This window comes from Rhipicephalus microplus, chromosome 7 (genome assembly GCF_043290135.1).
Source record: "Rhipicephalus microplus isolate Deutch F79 chromosome 7, USDA_Rmic, whole genome shotgun sequence".
In the NCBI taxonomy this organism is placed as follows: Eukaryota; Metazoa; Arthropoda; class Arachnida; order Ixodida; family Ixodidae; genus Rhipicephalus; species Rhipicephalus microplus.
In genome coordinates this window covers 29,546,491-29,563,870 of record NC_134706.1, presented here as the reverse complement: position 1 = coordinate 29,563,870, position 17,380 = coordinate 29,546,491, and the positions used below count along the sequence as shown (strand labels likewise).

The 17,380-nt window shown below is 49.4% G+C and overlaps 1 protein-coding gene across 1 annotated transcript; it reads right to left on the bottom strand.

The window, feature by feature from the left end:
* Positions 1-14,952: 14,952 nt before the first annotated feature.
* LOC119179313 (uncharacterized) lies at positions 14,953-16,532 on the bottom strand. Its single transcript, XM_075868904.1, has 2 exons — positions 16,429-16,532; positions 14,953-15,327 (listed from the first exon to the last, which is right to left on the bottom strand). The coding sequence occupies exons 1-2, from the start codon at positions 16,525-16,527 to the stop codon at positions 14,962-14,964; spliced, it is 465 nt and encodes a 154-aa protein (XP_075725019.1). The 5' UTR covers positions 16,528-16,532; the 3' UTR covers positions 14,953-14,961.
* Positions 16,533-17,380: the final 848 nt, after the last annotated feature.

Below are 17,380 nucleotides of genomic sequence, written 5' to 3'. Positions count from 1 at the left end.
ACGTCCACATGTCCGATACTGTGTTGTGCGCCGTTTTATTAGTCATTTGCAACGCATCAACCAGCGCGACATGAAGCACACTGTAACAGACTGGTCCATTCCGGGCACTTTTAAAATTGCTTGAAGTCTCGTCGCAGGATTTGCCAGTATGGCGCCTTAATTGGCAGACCATGGCGAATGGAAAAAAACTACGCTGGACTAGCAAGCGAATCATTTTCTGAATGGTTACGAGACTATATACCTGCGCGCCCCCGAAGGAACCGATAGCCTTCGTACCCCGTATACAGTTGTTAATAGTTCTGGAGCGTTATAGAGGGTACGGGGATAACCTGCCTGCCGTGGACGCCTATGACGCTCTCGCTGACGCGTGGGCGGCGGGCTCGCCCGCTGCGGCGACGTCCACGCCCCTCGTATCGTCGTCATCGTCCCCAGGGGCGACGCCCGACGGGCCATTCCTTGGGGGCACGCCGAGGCCCATGCGCTTGATGGCCGTGATCTTGGCCAGCACCGCCTCCTCGGCCTCGTCCCGGGGCACACCCCTGTACTGGAGCCAGTTGTCATCCTCCAGCACGGCGAAGGCGTACGCGGCCGCCACGTGCAGGCCCAGGCGCTTGCGACTGGCTGTGGCCGCCTCGGGAAGGTGGAGCAGCTTCATGTAGGGGCCGTCTGCACCCAACCGCTGGTACGCCTTCAGGAACGCCTGCGCGTCCGAGAGTTCAAGTCTCTGTCAGGTCTACCGGAGGATCTGAACGCCATTTCTCTCATTATTTGAATGTATCCTTCTGAAAAGATGGCGTTTCTGGAGAAGCATGCATAACATGTGGTCTTGAAGACGATGAGTAGGCGGTTTCACGTCTAAATGGCACCACATGAATCACTTCGTCGCGTCGGTGTTTGTATGCATATACCATACCTGGAGTTGGTCCCCCTTGGCGCGCAGCTCTGGGATGATGTCCAAGACCCAAGAGTTGCGGCCATGGAGGAACTCCAGGATCAGCTGCACATGCTTCATGCCAGCGAAGCGCCAGCCCGCGGACACGTACTCCTGTACCTGTCGCATGGGGCCCTGTGCGAACGTTAGTATAGAAATGCGTGACTACAACGCCTACGCTGCTCTTAGTTCATGCGTGGTAAAACTGGCTACAGGAACACCTTCTGAATATACGCACAAACAACGCTACCTTCATGTCAAGCCAACACCGCGGCGTACGTGGTACGGGTACCACCCACTGCACCTTGAAGTAGAACAATGTCAAAATGGACACGCGTGTAACTGACCTTTGAGCATAGTTTGCCTCTGCGGGCAGTCACTGTCAAGGATATACGCAAAACAGCTACAGTGAAGTACGCTTTGAATCATAACACTGCCGTAATGCATATTAACTTTCAAGACCTACCTTTCAGCCCTCCTTGTCTAATTCGGTGATCATCAATTGCAATTCGTCTCCCTACTCAGAAATGCAATGTCATCGCTGAAGCGCAGGTTACTAAGGTACTCTCCATTAACTATTATCCCTAACTCCTCCCCTTCTAGTCCTTTGAAAATTTCCTGTAGAAACGCGGTGAATAACAATGGGGAGATCGTATCTCCTTGTCTTACACCCTTCTTTATTGTTATTCTACCACTTTTAAATGCGAAGCATTTCTTAGCGAACTTCGGTGATGATGGTGATGAAAAACATTTATTATAAAAGAGAGAGGTACGGGGCCAAAGCATGACTCCGCTACATGGTCGGCGTCCTTAGTCCGGGACACCGCATGACGAGGCCCCTACTCACGCCTGTCTCACCAGAGCCCGTTGAGACTCTAGTGATGAGCAATTGAGGAGGTTAGTCTCCCATGCCTTTCGGGAAGGGGTAGTGGAAGGCGGTAGGTGGGGATTTTCCGGACATGCCCATACCATGTGGAAGATATCACACGTCTCCCCACAGTGTGGGCACCATCCATCTGTGTTCGCATCGAAATGTTTTAGGATTGCAGGACAGAGTAAAGTACCTGTCTGCAGGTGCCTTAGAGTTCGCTCTTCCGCCTTACTCCGCCCCTTTGCAGGAGCCGGGTAAAGGCGGTGAGTGTCGCGATAATAGGTCAGAATTTTTTTGAACCACAGCAGCGGTGTTTTGGCCTCCGAGTCATAAGAGCCAAGGTGAGGAGCCCGGTGGGTAAGCGCTCGGGCGGCCGCGTCAGCGGCCTCATTACCTCGTAAGCACTGATGGCCATTTGCCCATATGATGCGTTTCGGGGCTGGATCAGCGAGAGCTCGTTTTAGAATTTGGCCTGCTAGGGGGGATATCTCTCTTGTCAAGTAATGAGCACATGCTTTCCGGGAGTCCGTGATGATAACTTTCAAGTTAGGGTCTTCGGTGACTGAGCGTATCTATCTATCTATCTATCTATCTATCTATCTATCTATCTATCTATCTATCTATCTATCTATCTATCTATCTATCTATCTATCTATCTATCTATCTATCTATCTATCTATCTATCTATCTATCTATCTATCTATCTATCTGTCTGTCTATCTGTCTATCTGTCTGTCTGTCTGTCTGTCTGTCTGTCCCAAACTTGGTATAACGTACCATGACTGTACGAAAAACATGTTTGACTAGTAATAACATGAACATCATGACATGTTTATCATGAATGTCATGATTTACATTTCCTGGTCCTGGCACTCTTGCGGTGGTTTTGTTCCTATAGCATGTCGCTAAACTGGTATGGTATGACAAGAATACATGGCGAACAAAAGCGACATACTTTAACATGAAAATCATGACATGCGTATCATGTAACAACATGGCTACGTTCCACGCTCATGATGCGATCGCAGCCGTTTCGCTAGCGTCACATTTACCAAATTTGGTATTACGGTACGTGAATAGATAACGAAGGTTTGTGACTGGTGCAAACATGATAATCGTAAGATTCGTGTCATGTATTAACATTACTACATGCCACGCTCATGATGCGCTGGCGGTCATTTCGCTAGCTTCACTCATACCAAATTTCGTATTGCGGGACGTGAAAGGATGGCGAAGGTATGATACTGGTGCAAACATTATCAACATGAGATGCGTGTCATGTCACAACATGACCTATCCTACGGTCATAATGTGCTTGTGGCCGCTTCGCTAGCTTCACATCTACCTAATTCTGTATTGAATCACGCGAACGGAAGACATAGATAAATGACACATCCAAACATGATAATCACGACATGCGTGCTATGTGACAACATGAATATACACGTGCCACACTCATGATGCACTCGTGGCTGTTTCACTAGCTTCACATATTCCAAATTTGGTATTACGTGATGTCAATGGATGACGAAGCTATGTGACTGGTGCAAACACGATAATCATGAGATGCGTGTCATATGAGAACATAACTACATGCCACAGTCAAGGTGCCAATACATTTCGACCTGACACGGTGTGCGTGCTCGCCGGCGTTCATTTCGTCGCGTCACGCCGGCGTTGCCACGCCAGGCGCCGCTGCTTTTGTGTGTTAATTTATGGTCCTGACATATACTCGCAGGCGCGCGCCGCGCTGCGTTGCTTTGACGCATGTGCGTTTCACCGCGTCCGGCATCCCTCCGTCACGAAGAGGGGCGGGAGCAGTGTTGACTGGGTAACGCATCGGGGCAAAATGTAGCATGTCCCATTTCACGCCGGTTGCCGTCGGGCCGCGCCGACGTACGCTGGTCGCGCCTGGCTTTAGACTAAAGAGTGCTCACGTTTTGCTAACGTAGCGTCGCTGTGCCCAGCGTGCGTGCGCACCAACCCTGCATTGGAGTATAATGGGTCCATCATAATGTGCTCGCGGCCGCTTTGCTAGTTCCAGATATACCAAATTTGGTGTTACGGGACGTCGATAGATGAAAATTTATGTCTGGTTCAAACATGATAATCTTGACACGCGTGTCATGAAACAACATACCACGCTCATAGCGTGCTCACGGCCATTTCGCTAGCTCCATATATACTAAATTTGGTATCATGTGACGTAAATAGATGAAGGTGAACGACACATTTGAACATGTTAATCATGACACAGAAGTCATGAAGGCGTTATTTAGATCCACCTCTTAACGTTGTGCTGATTTTAAAGGCACATATAAACCTTCCTCAATGCTGCTTCGCATATCATCGATTCCCACTGTACGTGGGATCTGCCAATTTTTATGGATATTTTATGGAGCACTATGGTGGCAGTTGATCCTGCAGTGGGTAGATTTCTTCCAGGATGTTTACATTTGTTTCGTCAACGCCCTGATTTCGCAGTGTCTGATGAGTCTCGCTAGTGAATTAATGCCTTCTCATAATCTATGAAGACTATATATAGTGGTTCGGTGTATTCCGAGTATTTCTCACTAACTTGATTGATGGCACGAATTTTGGTCGTTTGTGGAGTAGCCTGTTCGAAATCCTGTTTGTTCCTCATTAAGATGTTTAAGCCCAGTTATGCTTGTGCAGTTATCACAATAAAAAGAAACCATTCGATGAAAAAAAAAACAATCCTGTGTGAGCCGCATTGGGCCATGGCCCGCGTGTTTGAGACCCCTATTCTAGGCATACATGCTACACCTTCCGGCCTAGCTATAGCCAAGCAGACGTGCCTCAAAGCGTGCTTCTCAGCGGGGCGTGGAACAGTACCACCTTACTTTGTTACCATTTACGATGGATGTACTTGTACAGTATGGCACAGCTTAAAGTGGAACGTCCTTCGTACTCTAGACCCAGATAACCCAACTACAGCCGAGTACATTCTCAGGAACCACACGCACCACAAAGAGGCCCCAATGCAGTAACGTCTCGGCGCACATATTGGTAGAAACAAGAGATGTCGTCTAGTTCACTGAAAAACGCCATCGTTAATCTGTAAACATGCTACAGCCTCGTATATTGTAAAGTAGAACACGCACCTCGAAGCGGCTCCTGAGCAGGGCGCGGCAGAGGGCCGCCCTGGTGTGGCGCCACTTCTCGCCGAAGTTGGAGATGGCGTCCGCCTGCTCCTCGCCATAGAGGGGCACGGGAGGGGGCTCCGAGACTCCTGGGAAGAGCTCGACCAGGTCGTTTACCCGGTTCTGGAACCAGTCGCGGTTCAGGTTGGAGCCACGAGCGCGCGGTAGGTTGCACAGCAGCACGCCCAGGAGCACGTAGAAGTCGTCCATGGTGGCCGCGGGCTCGGAGTCGGCGCACAGAGAGCGTAGCTCGCGGCGCACGAAGACACCGCTCACGTGCACATCGTTCAGCCAGACGCCGTCGACTTCGCTGGCGCGGACCATCTGTCGTGGACGCGACGTGGAAGAGGAGACACATGTGTGCATGAAGCGCCTTACAAGTTCGCCGCTACGCGCAGGAAGCTGCAAGACTGCGCCTAGTGAGTTTTTTACAGATCGACTGGATTTTCTCCATTTTCGGGAGACTAAGAAACAGGGCGGGGGAGCAGGGTATCAACCAGGCCTGGGCGATGCCCAAAGAATGAATACGTCTCCCCCCCCATCCCCCATCCCACAGTTCTTGCCTTTGATGGCCATGACACACAAAACATTGGCAGCCAATCTACGAAGCGAGTGGTGACGGTGCGAAGCTCCTTGAACGGTTACAAAAAGTTTATTAAGTGCTTAATAAATTGTTACAAAGGTTCTAGGTGGCCGCTTGGTCGCGCCGGACTCTACAGCACTCGCACTTTGCTTGCGTGCTGTCAAAGCGAAGCGATCGTTTCACGCGTTCGCAGCTTTGAGGGGAGAGAGTGGAGACGAAGAAAGAGGGAGATAGGTGAGAGAGGGGTGCAAGTGGTGACGTGGCGGGGAGGTTCGGCGAGGTTCGGGCCTAAGGAGCTTCACTCCAGAAAAAGAAATTTATACCACAACTCCACGACCTATTTCGAACGAAAAATCCACGGATTGCGAGCTGCACGTGTAACTGCAATGAAGTGCTTTGCACAGGTCTTTCAGAGAATTGTTTTCCTTAGCTGGCCGCTGGTTATAGGCACACACGTTTTGTTCTCAAGGCTCTTTGAACTAATGTCACTTGTGAAACTGAAGAGCCACACTAAAAGACCAACCACCGTATTTATAAACGGTCCTCGACTCGACTTTCACCCTTCACTTCACAGATTTGAGCAATGCACCGCTGCTCGGATGAAAATGACGCGGCGCTACTCAAGAATAGCAGCAAATTATCACCGATATGCAGTGACCTGCCCTGCCTAGAGATGGCGCTCGCACCGGCTTTCTCAAGTGAAGGTGGAGCATTGAGTGAAGGGGCGTTCTTGAATACGGGGGTAAGTTAGCCCCCTACTCCCCACCCATGACGTGACCTCTCTTGCACCGTTGTACACGTCATGGAAGAGGCTCACCTGTTTGTATCCGTCTTCGCAGACGAGTTTGAAGAATCCCAGCATGCACGCGACCGCGGTGGCCGGGTCTCGGCCTCGAGTCACCAGGCGCACGCAGTTCGGGTCGAACGGCTGTCCCGCAGGCGGGAACACGTACACCGTCTGGTGGACGAACACCGAACCCAGGGCGTCACCGGTCGCCAGGGGTAGTGAGCGCATCCGTAGCATGGCTTCACGTCCGTGTAGGCGTTGCATAATTTCTTGCGTTAGACAACGGGGGAAGGGGGACACTATTGCAGACATAGTCGCTAGGGAGCCTTCATTAAGGGATTCGCTCGCAGGACTTCAAGCTGGACGGTTGTGCCCTCGCGATCTCCAACGCCAGCGTAGCTCCCGCCGACTGGTTCGCCTTCCGCGGTCTCCTGACGCCGTGCAGCTCTCGCATTGTGGCACCCCGCCCTTGGACTGCTTCGACCGGATCCCCACTTTCCTATCTCCTTATTTTTCCGTCGCTTGCCTGTCTTCTACTACGTCAATTTTCCTTCTATTCTTTTTATCCCTCCTTCCCCCCACCCCTATAAGGCACTGCGCCGTGTCGCCTGAAGGCAGACAGAAATTAGGTGCCTTTTTCCTCTTCTTTGTAACCACTACCACCACCACCACCACCTTCAATAAGGCTCTCTACGCAGTCGCTCGCGGAAGGAAGCTAGGAAGGATATAGGAAGCTATCTTTCACACAGGTGCTCTCCGAGTTTAGAGGGAAGATGTGCTCTCTTGAAATGAGTGTAAATAACGCAATAGGTTAAAAAGAATGCAAGAAACACACACGTTGCTTGAACTGCGCTTCCACGTGTCATATGCATTCCTTCTTTTCGTCTAAAGTTCTCGCACAGTTTGGTCTTCTTTCAGTATGTACCAACTAACCAGAAAAATGTAATGCGATCCATGTGTCTTCGTCTACTGATGTGATTATCCATCAGGATGGCAATCTCTCTATGTTCTTCGCAAGAAAGAAAACGCCCAGGCGACATTACACACTTCGGAGAGGCTTAGTATAAATGTGACTCGTGTTCTTTGCAGCTAAAAAAAAGTAAAGTCTCAAGCGTAGAAAAGAAAGGGGTGGGGTGAGGGAAAGGGGCACCCTTATTTGATTGAACCGGGCCACCTCTACTGTTAATCCGACCTTGCTCATAGGTGGGCTTTCTTTTTTTTGCTCATATATGTGCTCATATATGGGTCCTCCGTACTGTTAATCCGGCCCTGCTCATATATGTCCTTATTACCCAGGGTGATCCCTCGTCTCTCCGGCGTAAACAGTAGCGTTTCCCTTAACATACAATAGATGGCGCAGTTGGGCGACGACATACAAAATGGCGATGTACGCAGTCTGTGTCGTCATCGCCATTTCTCGTCAAGTTTCCTAAATGGCACTGACCCATAGAAATACGCAACATGGTGGCTGGGCGAATCGACACTAGATGGCGTTACAGCTGCCACTACTCAGGGTGTGGAGAAGAGGAAACTGCCGAACACTAGATAATGTTCTGTAAAGGGCTTCACCCTGTAGTTCAGGATGATGGCACAGAGTTCTTCTAGCCATGGGGTTTAGGGACAGGGAGGGCAAAACAGACTTTAAGTGGGTATAATTAAATAGAAGGAGGTTATGTAATTGGTGGCTAAAGTCAAGGCACCAGTGAAAATTAAACCCTTCAGTTCAAAGTACCAGTCCTCAACTTCACTATTTAAAGGGGAAAAAAGATAAATCTACTTTTTGGGTTCACTATGTCTTACGGCTAGGTGGCGTTAGACACCGTCCGATCTAAAGGCTACAGCCATATCAATCCATCCATCCACCCTCTGTGATTGGCAGCCACATGAGGGTGCTTTGGCGCGCCCATTTCCTCATTCTCCTTGATGGTCACCTTACGTGTCGGATCCCTAAATGGTGCGCCGGAAGGACGCCGCTGCGAAACGTGCCTAACGAGAAGCGGATCCCGGAATGCGAGAGGGGGAGGCGGCGGTATTCTCGGAGGATTCACGCTGCCACCGAAAACCCTCTGCAGCTTTGCCCAACTTATCGCCATCCACTCGCTTGAATTCTTTTTTTCTGAAGGCTGCGCAGTTGAAAATATAAATTTAAGAGCACGTCAGCCATCGCCGGCCCTGCCACAGTAACGCGTCCAATACATGGTTGTCGGTTAACCCATAGCTCCCTACTTGGTGGATTCTGAGCTGAACGACTCAGCCGTTCGCTATCTCGACGCCAGCGCAGCTCTCGCCGATCGGCCCACCATCCGTTAACTCCTCTAACGATGTCATATTTTTTGTTCTCAATCTTCACTTCTTAATCTATCCTTTTTACTCCCTGCTAATTCCATTCCCTCGTGTGCTACTACGGAGGTGTCGCACTTAGCTGCAGACAGTTGCGGGGCTCATTTTTTTCTCCTTTTCTTCTCGCTCTTGTTCACCCATTTCCAGTGGCGCACTCACACCTCTTACAAAATCACTGCCCCCCCAATTTACGGACAATGGCAGGATACGAGGGTGCTTACCTGGAAGGAGGATTCTCTGCGCAGGAACTGACCGTCCGAGCAAGAGACCGACGCAGTGGTTCCAATGAACAGTCCGGGGTCCTCTCGTCGAAATCCAGAGATCCCGGGCCGATCACGAGCTTCGAATGCGCGAGCTGGCGCGCGACCACGGGCAACGTGAGCAGACCATCGACGCGTTGGCACGCGCTAATCATGGCGATGATCATGCCTCCAACATGGCTCGCACCCACGCGGGGAATCGGCCAAGCATCGATCATTTGATTTAATCAAACGTTTTTTCAGCATTGTATATTGATAACCAAAGAGAAAACCCGCGTACGTAAAATAGAATGAGTGCATTATTTCGTGTTTTTCACAAGTTAATATCATACTCTGGTACATGCCGACTTCAACATTCGCCACTTGTTACCTGGTGCCGTTTGGGGCCCAATCTGTTCAGTTTCCGCTAGCTGAAGAGCTGTTAGGGACGAAGCGCCTTGCGATTCATGATGATTGATGTGTGGGGTTTTACGTCCAAAAACCACCATGAGAATATAAGACACTTCATAGTGGAAACTCCGGAAATTTAAACCCCCTGGGGGCTCTTTAACGTGCACCCAAACCAGAGTACACAGGCCTACAACATTTTCGCCGCTTTCAAAAATACAGCCGCCGCCGCCGGGATTCAATCCCGCGGCGTTAGGGCCAACAGCCGAGCAGCTTATTCACTACAGAACACCACGGTGAGGGATACACTTTAGCTTGCTTATTTAGCTGCGTTCCAGGTGAACACTATCCTCGCAAGCACTACATCTGCTTACCGGCAACGGGCGTAGCGTTTTCGCATGGGCGCCATATGAGTTCTCGAAGAGCGTTTGTTCCCCGCAAACGCAGATGCACGGTCGAGTCACCGCAAAGGGGCTTTCCGGGCCTTGCGGGTTGCACGCCATTCCGGATTTCTTGTGGGTGGACCACAAACGCCAACTATAGCGTTACGACGCATGCATAGTGGCAGCGACCGCAAGAAACAGTGTTCACGTTCGCTATTTGAAAAGTTCCTAACACCCGCGTTGCTGTTGGTATGATTGCGCAACGTTAGACAACTGGGCATGCGTAACCTTCTTTCTCACCTTTTCTCCGCATCATAAGATCGATTCCCATAGAGATCTGCCAAAATCTATGCTTATGTGTCTGCACCCTTATATATTGCCACGCCAGCTCCTTTATATTTTCATGTCAGCGTCCCATCGCATTGTACCAGTTCCTTTGCGCTAAGCGCAGCCCAGTTACTGCTAATGATCTAGATGTAGGAACCTTCCAATCAGATTACATGCTTAACGCAAACATGATAGTTCTGGAGCTATAGTGCGGCCGCTAGCGACAACGCTGCAATCGTCGAAGATGCATGCATAAAATACATAAATAGCTAGCCGTTAGCAAGCTGTACAACGCAAGCTTTGTGGCAGGCCAATCTCGCCGCGTGCTACGGAGTGATTTGTCGTATGGCCTGACGGAAATACGTCAGAGAAGCCGTGGACCCGGCATAGAACACTTTCGTGTTAAAAATAGACTGCTAAAATGGGCATGGGGAGGGTAATACGATAAAGACAGTATGCAATATTGTCGCTACGAAGAAAGAACACAGGACAAGACTTCGTTGTGACCAGTATATATAGAATGATGTATTTACGCACGGGAAACGCAAAAGCGAAGGCATTGACGTCGTCTTCCTCGGGAAAAAGCGAGAAGCTGCCGTTCGTGCTGCTCGCTTCGATCTTTTCTGTTGTGCTGCCGGCTATTGATTGTGACAATACGTAGCGTTATACGTCCGCAAACCACATTATGATTGCAAGAGACGCCTAGTGGAATGCTTCAGAAACATTGGTGCACCTGGTGTTCTTTAACGTGTACCAACATCGCACAGTGGGGGCCAAAATATATAATTTACGGGGAACAATATTTGGGTTGTTTACTGTGCACGTTATGTCGGTGGACGTTAACGAACGACCACCGAAATTTGCAGAACCCTTCAGTTCAACGTCTCAATCACATCGCGACACGATCAGTATTGCTAGTAATGATTATCCACAAGTGTTTTCTTCACTATTAAGTAAGCAACCCTGCCCTTAAATCCATTAGTATATGTATCGTACATGCGCCCTCTATCCACCAGCTAGCCATCGAGAAAGCCAGCTAGTCATCGAACGACAAAGCACATTTACGAAACGAATAAATGTTATTTTCAACAACGGACCCGCCCCGCTATCTTCTCGTGGTCCACCGTTAGCGAGGCGGCACCGTAAACGACTAGTAAAACCACGGTGCAAGCCATGGGGTTGTGTCCTCCGAGAGGTCACTTCGGCTCGGACATGATCATGGTTCTCGGCCGATGCTGTTCGCGTGTCCAGGAACCAGGAATGTGGTTCGGTGCCGAAGAAGCCGCTCGAAGTGCAGGCGACCCGCCAGGCTGGCTCCGACACTGACCGACGGGCGGTGTCGGGCGGGCAGGTGTAAGCGACGAGGAACCAAATGGTGCCTTGGGTTAGTGGCTGGGTGTTGCGGGCGACGGCGTCATCCCCCAGCACTCATTGCGCGGTTGGTGCTCACACTCAGCCCGACCTTGCACGTTCCGGTTCGCTCGGCGTTATAGGCGCCTCTGGTGGCGCCGCCTGCGTATGAAACGAAAAGCGCACACTCCTATGTGGCATCTTCTCTTTCGGGTCATTGCTTAGCTACGTAATAGTTTGCCCGTTCCTTGAGACCAAGCTGACAAAGGGAACAGCATTCTCCGCTCTGTACCCAGCACTATAGACGTGGGCTCAACCACAGCCGCGGTAGATGCATTTTGAACGGTACAGGCGAAACTTGAAGAGTACTAAACGTACTAATAAATGCCACCATGTTAATGAAATGTCTTAACGACGACTTCTCACAGCACCAATCGTCTGACAACGCGAAACCCTACTTTACTAAAAGGCACACAAATAAAATACTGCTCCGTATGTGTGCGTCTTGCGTGTTCAGCCATTTGTTTTTGATAACCTATTTCAAGAATGAGTCAACTCGAACAAGTAGTCGTTTTAGCTGATGTTGTTAGCGCAAAAGCTTTAGTGAGGTTAAACATGCGGCCAGTAGTGAGTGACACAGGTAGAGCTAGAAGTATTTGGCCACTTCAGCTGCACCTCGAGGCACTAAACTGTTCCCACTGTTCATTCGCCTCACGGTAAAACGGTGAACGTTGCGGCAGAGGTGGCACCGTCTCAGAAAAGAAGCTGCAGATTGACGCATCTTCATGGAACGATTATGAACTTCTGCGCACCACTGGCGACACAATATACCTGCCTTACTTCGACCATCGACACCACCATCCACACGAAGTGGCTTGGTGATGCCACAAGCAAAAACTGTGCAAGCGTCCGAAAGAGTTTATGGAATCCTTAAAGACATGCCCTTTCTAATTGCTGCGCAACAAAAACTGTATCGTGATAACGATCGCGTGGCCGCGACAAACACGTTTAGCTACGCCAATCAACGTAGGCCTATTTGCAGACTAGGTCATTGTTGCCTGCCGTCAGCCGGAAGTCAAGCCGAGCGCAATATTAAGCTTATAGCGCGAGCATATACCAAGAAATACAACGGCGCCACGTCCGAAAATGCTCTTTCCAGAAGTTATCACGAAAGCTTCATTTGCTATTTTGCCTGTAATGATAGAAGATGCATCATATTCATCATCAGCCTGACTACGTCCACTGCAGGACAAAGGCCTCTCCCATGTTCCGCCAGTTAACCCGGTCCTGTGCTTGCTGCTGCCAATTTATACCCGCAAACTTCTTAATCTCATCTGCCCACCTAACCTTCGATCTCCCCCAAACTCGCTTGCCTTCTCTAGGAATCCAGCTAGTTACCCTTAATGACCAGCGGGTATCCTGTCTACGCTCTACATGTCCGGCCCATGTCCTTTCTTATTAATTTCAGCTATGATATCCTTAACGCCCGTTTGTTCCCTAATCCACTCTGCTCTCTCCTTGTCTCTTAAGGTTACACCTACCAATTGTCTTTCCATTGCTCGCTGCGTCGTCCTCAATTTAATCTGAACCCTCTTTGTAAGTCTCCAGATTTCTGCTCCGTAGCTAAGTACCGGCAAGATACAGCTGTTTTATACCTTCCTCTTGAGGTAGAGTGGTAATCTACCTGTCATATTTTGAGAGTGCTTGCCAATCTGCTCCACCCCATTCTTATTCTTCTAGTTACTTCAATCTCGTGGTTCGGGTTCGCGGTTATTACATGCCCTAAGTAGACATAGTCTTTTACAACTTGAAGTGCACTATTACCTATCTCGAAGCGCTGCTCTTTTCCGAGGTTGTTGTACATTACTTTCGTTTTCTGCAGATTAATATTAAGACCCACCTTGCTGTTCTCCTTGTCTAACGCCGTAATCATGAGTTGCAATTCGTCCCCTGAGTTACTCAGCGGTGCAATGTCATCGGCGAAGCGCAGGTTACTAAGGTATTGTCCATTAACTCTTATCCCTAACTGTTCCCATTCTAGGCTTCTGAAAACCTCCTGTAAGCACGCGGTAAATAGCAGTGGGGAGATTGTGTCTCCCTGCCTTACACCCTTCTTGATTGGTATTCTGTTGCTTTCTTTATGAAGCACTATGGTAGCAGTTGATCCCCTGTGAATTTCATCCAGGATGTTTTTATATACTTTATCGACGCCCTGATCCCGCAGTGTCTGCATGACGGCTGATATTTCTACTGAATCAAATGTCTTCTCGTAATCTATGAAGGCTATGTATAGTGGTTGGTTATATTCTGAGCATTTCTCTATTACCTGATTGATAGTATGAATTCGTTCGATTGTTGAGTAGCCTGTTCGAAATCCTGCTTGTTCCTTTGGTTGATTGAATTCTCATGTTTTCTTTAGTCTGTTAGCAATTACCCTTGTATATAGCTTGTATACTACAGAGAGCAAGCTGATCGGCTTGTAATTCTTAGAGTCCTTGTCATCTCCTTTTTTATGTATTAAGATGATGTTAGCGTTCTTCCAAGACTCTGGTACTCTTCCCGTCAGGAGGCACCTCGTAAACAGGGTGGCTAGTTTTTCTAACACAATCTGTCCTCCATCTTTCAGCAGATCGGATGTTACCTGATCCTCACCAGCAGCTTTGCCTCATGCTCTCCAAAGCTTTTCTGACTTCTTCTATCATTACTGGTGGGGTGTCATCTGGGTTACTGCTAGTTCTTATAGTATTAAAGTCGTGGTTGTCCCGGCTACTGTACAGATCTCTGTAAAACTCCTCCGCTATTTTAACTATCTTAGCCATATTGGTAGTTACTTTGCCTTCTTTGTCCCTTAGTGCATACATCCGATTTTTGCCTATCCCAAGTTTCCTCTTCACTGATTTGACGCTCCCTCCATTTTTCAGAGCGTGTTCAATTGTCTCCATGTTATACCTTTTTACATCGGATACCTTACGTCTATTAATCACCTTCGAAAGCTCTGCCAGCTCAATTTTGTCTGTTGTACTTGAGACTTTCATGATTTGACGCTTCTTAATGAGATTCTTCGTTTCCTGGAAAATCTTGCCAGTGTCCTGCCTAACTACCCTGCCTTTAACTTCCACTGCACACTCCGTAATGATACTCGTGAAATTATTATTCATTCTGTATACGCTAAGGTTGGTTTCCTCACCAAGAGCCGAGTACCTGTTCTGAAGCGACACTCTGATTTCCTGTACTTTTCTTCTCAATGCTAGCTCAATGATTGGCTTCTTGCGTATCAGTTTCTGTCGTTCCTTCCTCAAGTCTAGGCGAATTCGAGATAGAAGATTATTATTATTATTATTATTATTATTATTATTATTATTATTATTATTTTTATTATTATTAGGCTGCGATCATTCGCGTCTCAAAGAGCTTTTTAAACAAAGCTTGGCGAAGCAACAGCTTTAGTAACACGTCTTTGCCACCATTAGCCGGCCGACAACCTCATGATTTAGTCAACTACAAACCTGGAAGCTTTGTTCAGCGATCTATATAGTGCACTAAATATGCAACAGGGATCACGTGCCTGCCGTGGACGTCTACGACCGTGTCGCCGCCGCGTTGGCAGCGGGCTCGCCCGCCGCGGCGATGTCCACGCCCCTCGAGGGGTCGTCGTCGTCGCCGTCCCTGAGGGCGACGGGGGCGGCGGCCGGGGCATCCACTGGGGGAGCGCCGGGGCCCATGCGCTTGATGGCCGTGATCTTGGCCAGCACCGCCTCCTCGGCTTCGTCCTGTGGGACGCCCCTGTACTGGAGCCAGTCCTGGTCCTCGAGCACGGCGAAGGCGTACGCAGCTGCCACGTGTAGGCCCAGGCGCTTGCGATCGGCTGTCGCCGCCTCGGGAAGGTGCAGCAACTTCATGTAGGGGCCGTCCACACCCAGCCGCCGGTACGCCTTCAGAAACTCCTGCGCGCAAGGTGCTATCAGGTCCTCCAGGGCATTCAGAAGGGGCGTTGTTGTAGTGTCCCGATCTGGACACCCCCACGATATCTCTATTGATGCGCAGCGGCTTGTTCTGAATCGATGTAGCACTGGTCTAACATGAAAGCCGTTCACACGCGCATCAAATCCCGAGCGTTTCTTCGTCCTTCTCTTCATTACAGGACGGGTGACGTGGCCAGAGTCATCCAACAGGGCTTTCACGAACAAAACAAAAAAACGCAATCGTGAAGTGCCTTGCGGGGCTGTGTGGTGACAGAGAATAGTGCTATCGAACACAACCAGAATACTGTATCCACTCGTTTTATACCATTACCATGACTACCGCGACAGGCGGCTTCGGTGAAGAGAATAAGATCAAAGATGATGTAATTGTGGGAACACTGCACTTTCTAAAAACTTGAATTAATGTGTCCGATTTCGACGTGAGGGTTGACGTCAGGTAGTGGAATCTGGCAAAAGACGCGTGTTACATTCGAAGTAAGTTAAAGGGCAGATGCGACAAGCTTGTATAACACCAGGTCATGGTCATATTTTTCTTACAAGTAAGTGTGGAGGGGGAAGGTGCCGTATTGAGAGAATTGTACAATTGAAAAAAAATCTACACGCGAGGTTACGCTTTGTGCCACGTCAATAGTTCGTCACATCGTACACACGCATGGAACAGTTCCGCGGAATATTAGCCCGGAGCCATCGAATTTCGGCCGTCTGGAAGAGGGCACTCTTCAAGTTGTGTAATATATTGTATGCCAATTACAATACGACATTGTAGATGGATCCGCTGTATTATGCGAACCCATTCACGAGGCTCCGCCGAATTCTGTCTTCAACGCGACGACAGAAATGTATTGGTAAGTGTGTTTGGACTTTCACGACTACCTGGACCACCGCGCGGTCACACGCCACCTCTACACAGTCGTGTAACTCACCGTGATGACATTGGCCGCCCGATTTACCGCGTCAGTCTGCAACGCGAGCACGTGGTACAGGTGTGATCTCACGTAGCATAGCATTATACGCTTTCCCGCCTCTTATATGGTATCCTCGAGGTATGTACACATGCGCTACCTGGAGTCTGTCACCCTTGGCGCGCAGCTCTGGGATGATGTCCAGGACCCAAGAGTTCTGGCCCCTGACGTACTGTAGGATCAGTTCGACGTGCTTCATGCCAGCGAAGCGCCAGCGCATGGAGACGTACTTCTGTACCAGTCGCATGGGGCCCTGTGCGAATGTTTGTCGTGACAGACAGTCAGTAAGCATCACCGCAAGATCTGCTGTATCATTTATGACAATGCCACACTGTAGTTCGTGTTTACGGAGAACACGGTTGGAAGAAATACTTAAGCAACGCTACCTTTATAATCGGACAAACAAGACACGCATGGTACAAGTATCATGTGTGAGAATACCAATCTGTATATGCTACAGGTTCCACCGGGAGAACATGCCTTGAGAGGTACATGCATTCAACCGATCTTTGAGTATGCTTTTTTTTACGTGGGCGGTCACTGTTCAGGATATACGTAACATAGCAACAGTCAAGTACACGCTGAACTCGCATAATTTGCGCTCCCCTAATATTTTGGCAGCTTTGCTAAAAAGAAAGATATTGCCGCATGAATTCGCGTGGTTTTCGTGTGGAAGAGGACGAAGAGGTTGGGTTGGAGCAGTTCTTCTTTTTGTCCTAGCTTGACGAGCAGTTCTGCGGAAGGTTTCCTTGAGTGAGACAAGATTGGTGACAAGATTGGTGGAGGTGCTGGGTACGACAACTGACGACGCACCCCATGCACAAGAGCCCATCCAGGAGCCGGAACACAAGCCCTGTGCCCGTGGACACGCCAGTTCACAGAACAAGCCGCCGCCAACGAGGCCTACCACCAGAGACACCGGCACAGCTTATCCATAGAGCGACTATGACTTCGCCTCAAGGCGTCATGGAAACTCCTACGTCGTCGGCACCAATTTATTGCACTGTCCAGAACCCGCTGATGCCTAGTCCCTTTCACGGAGAGCTGTTTGA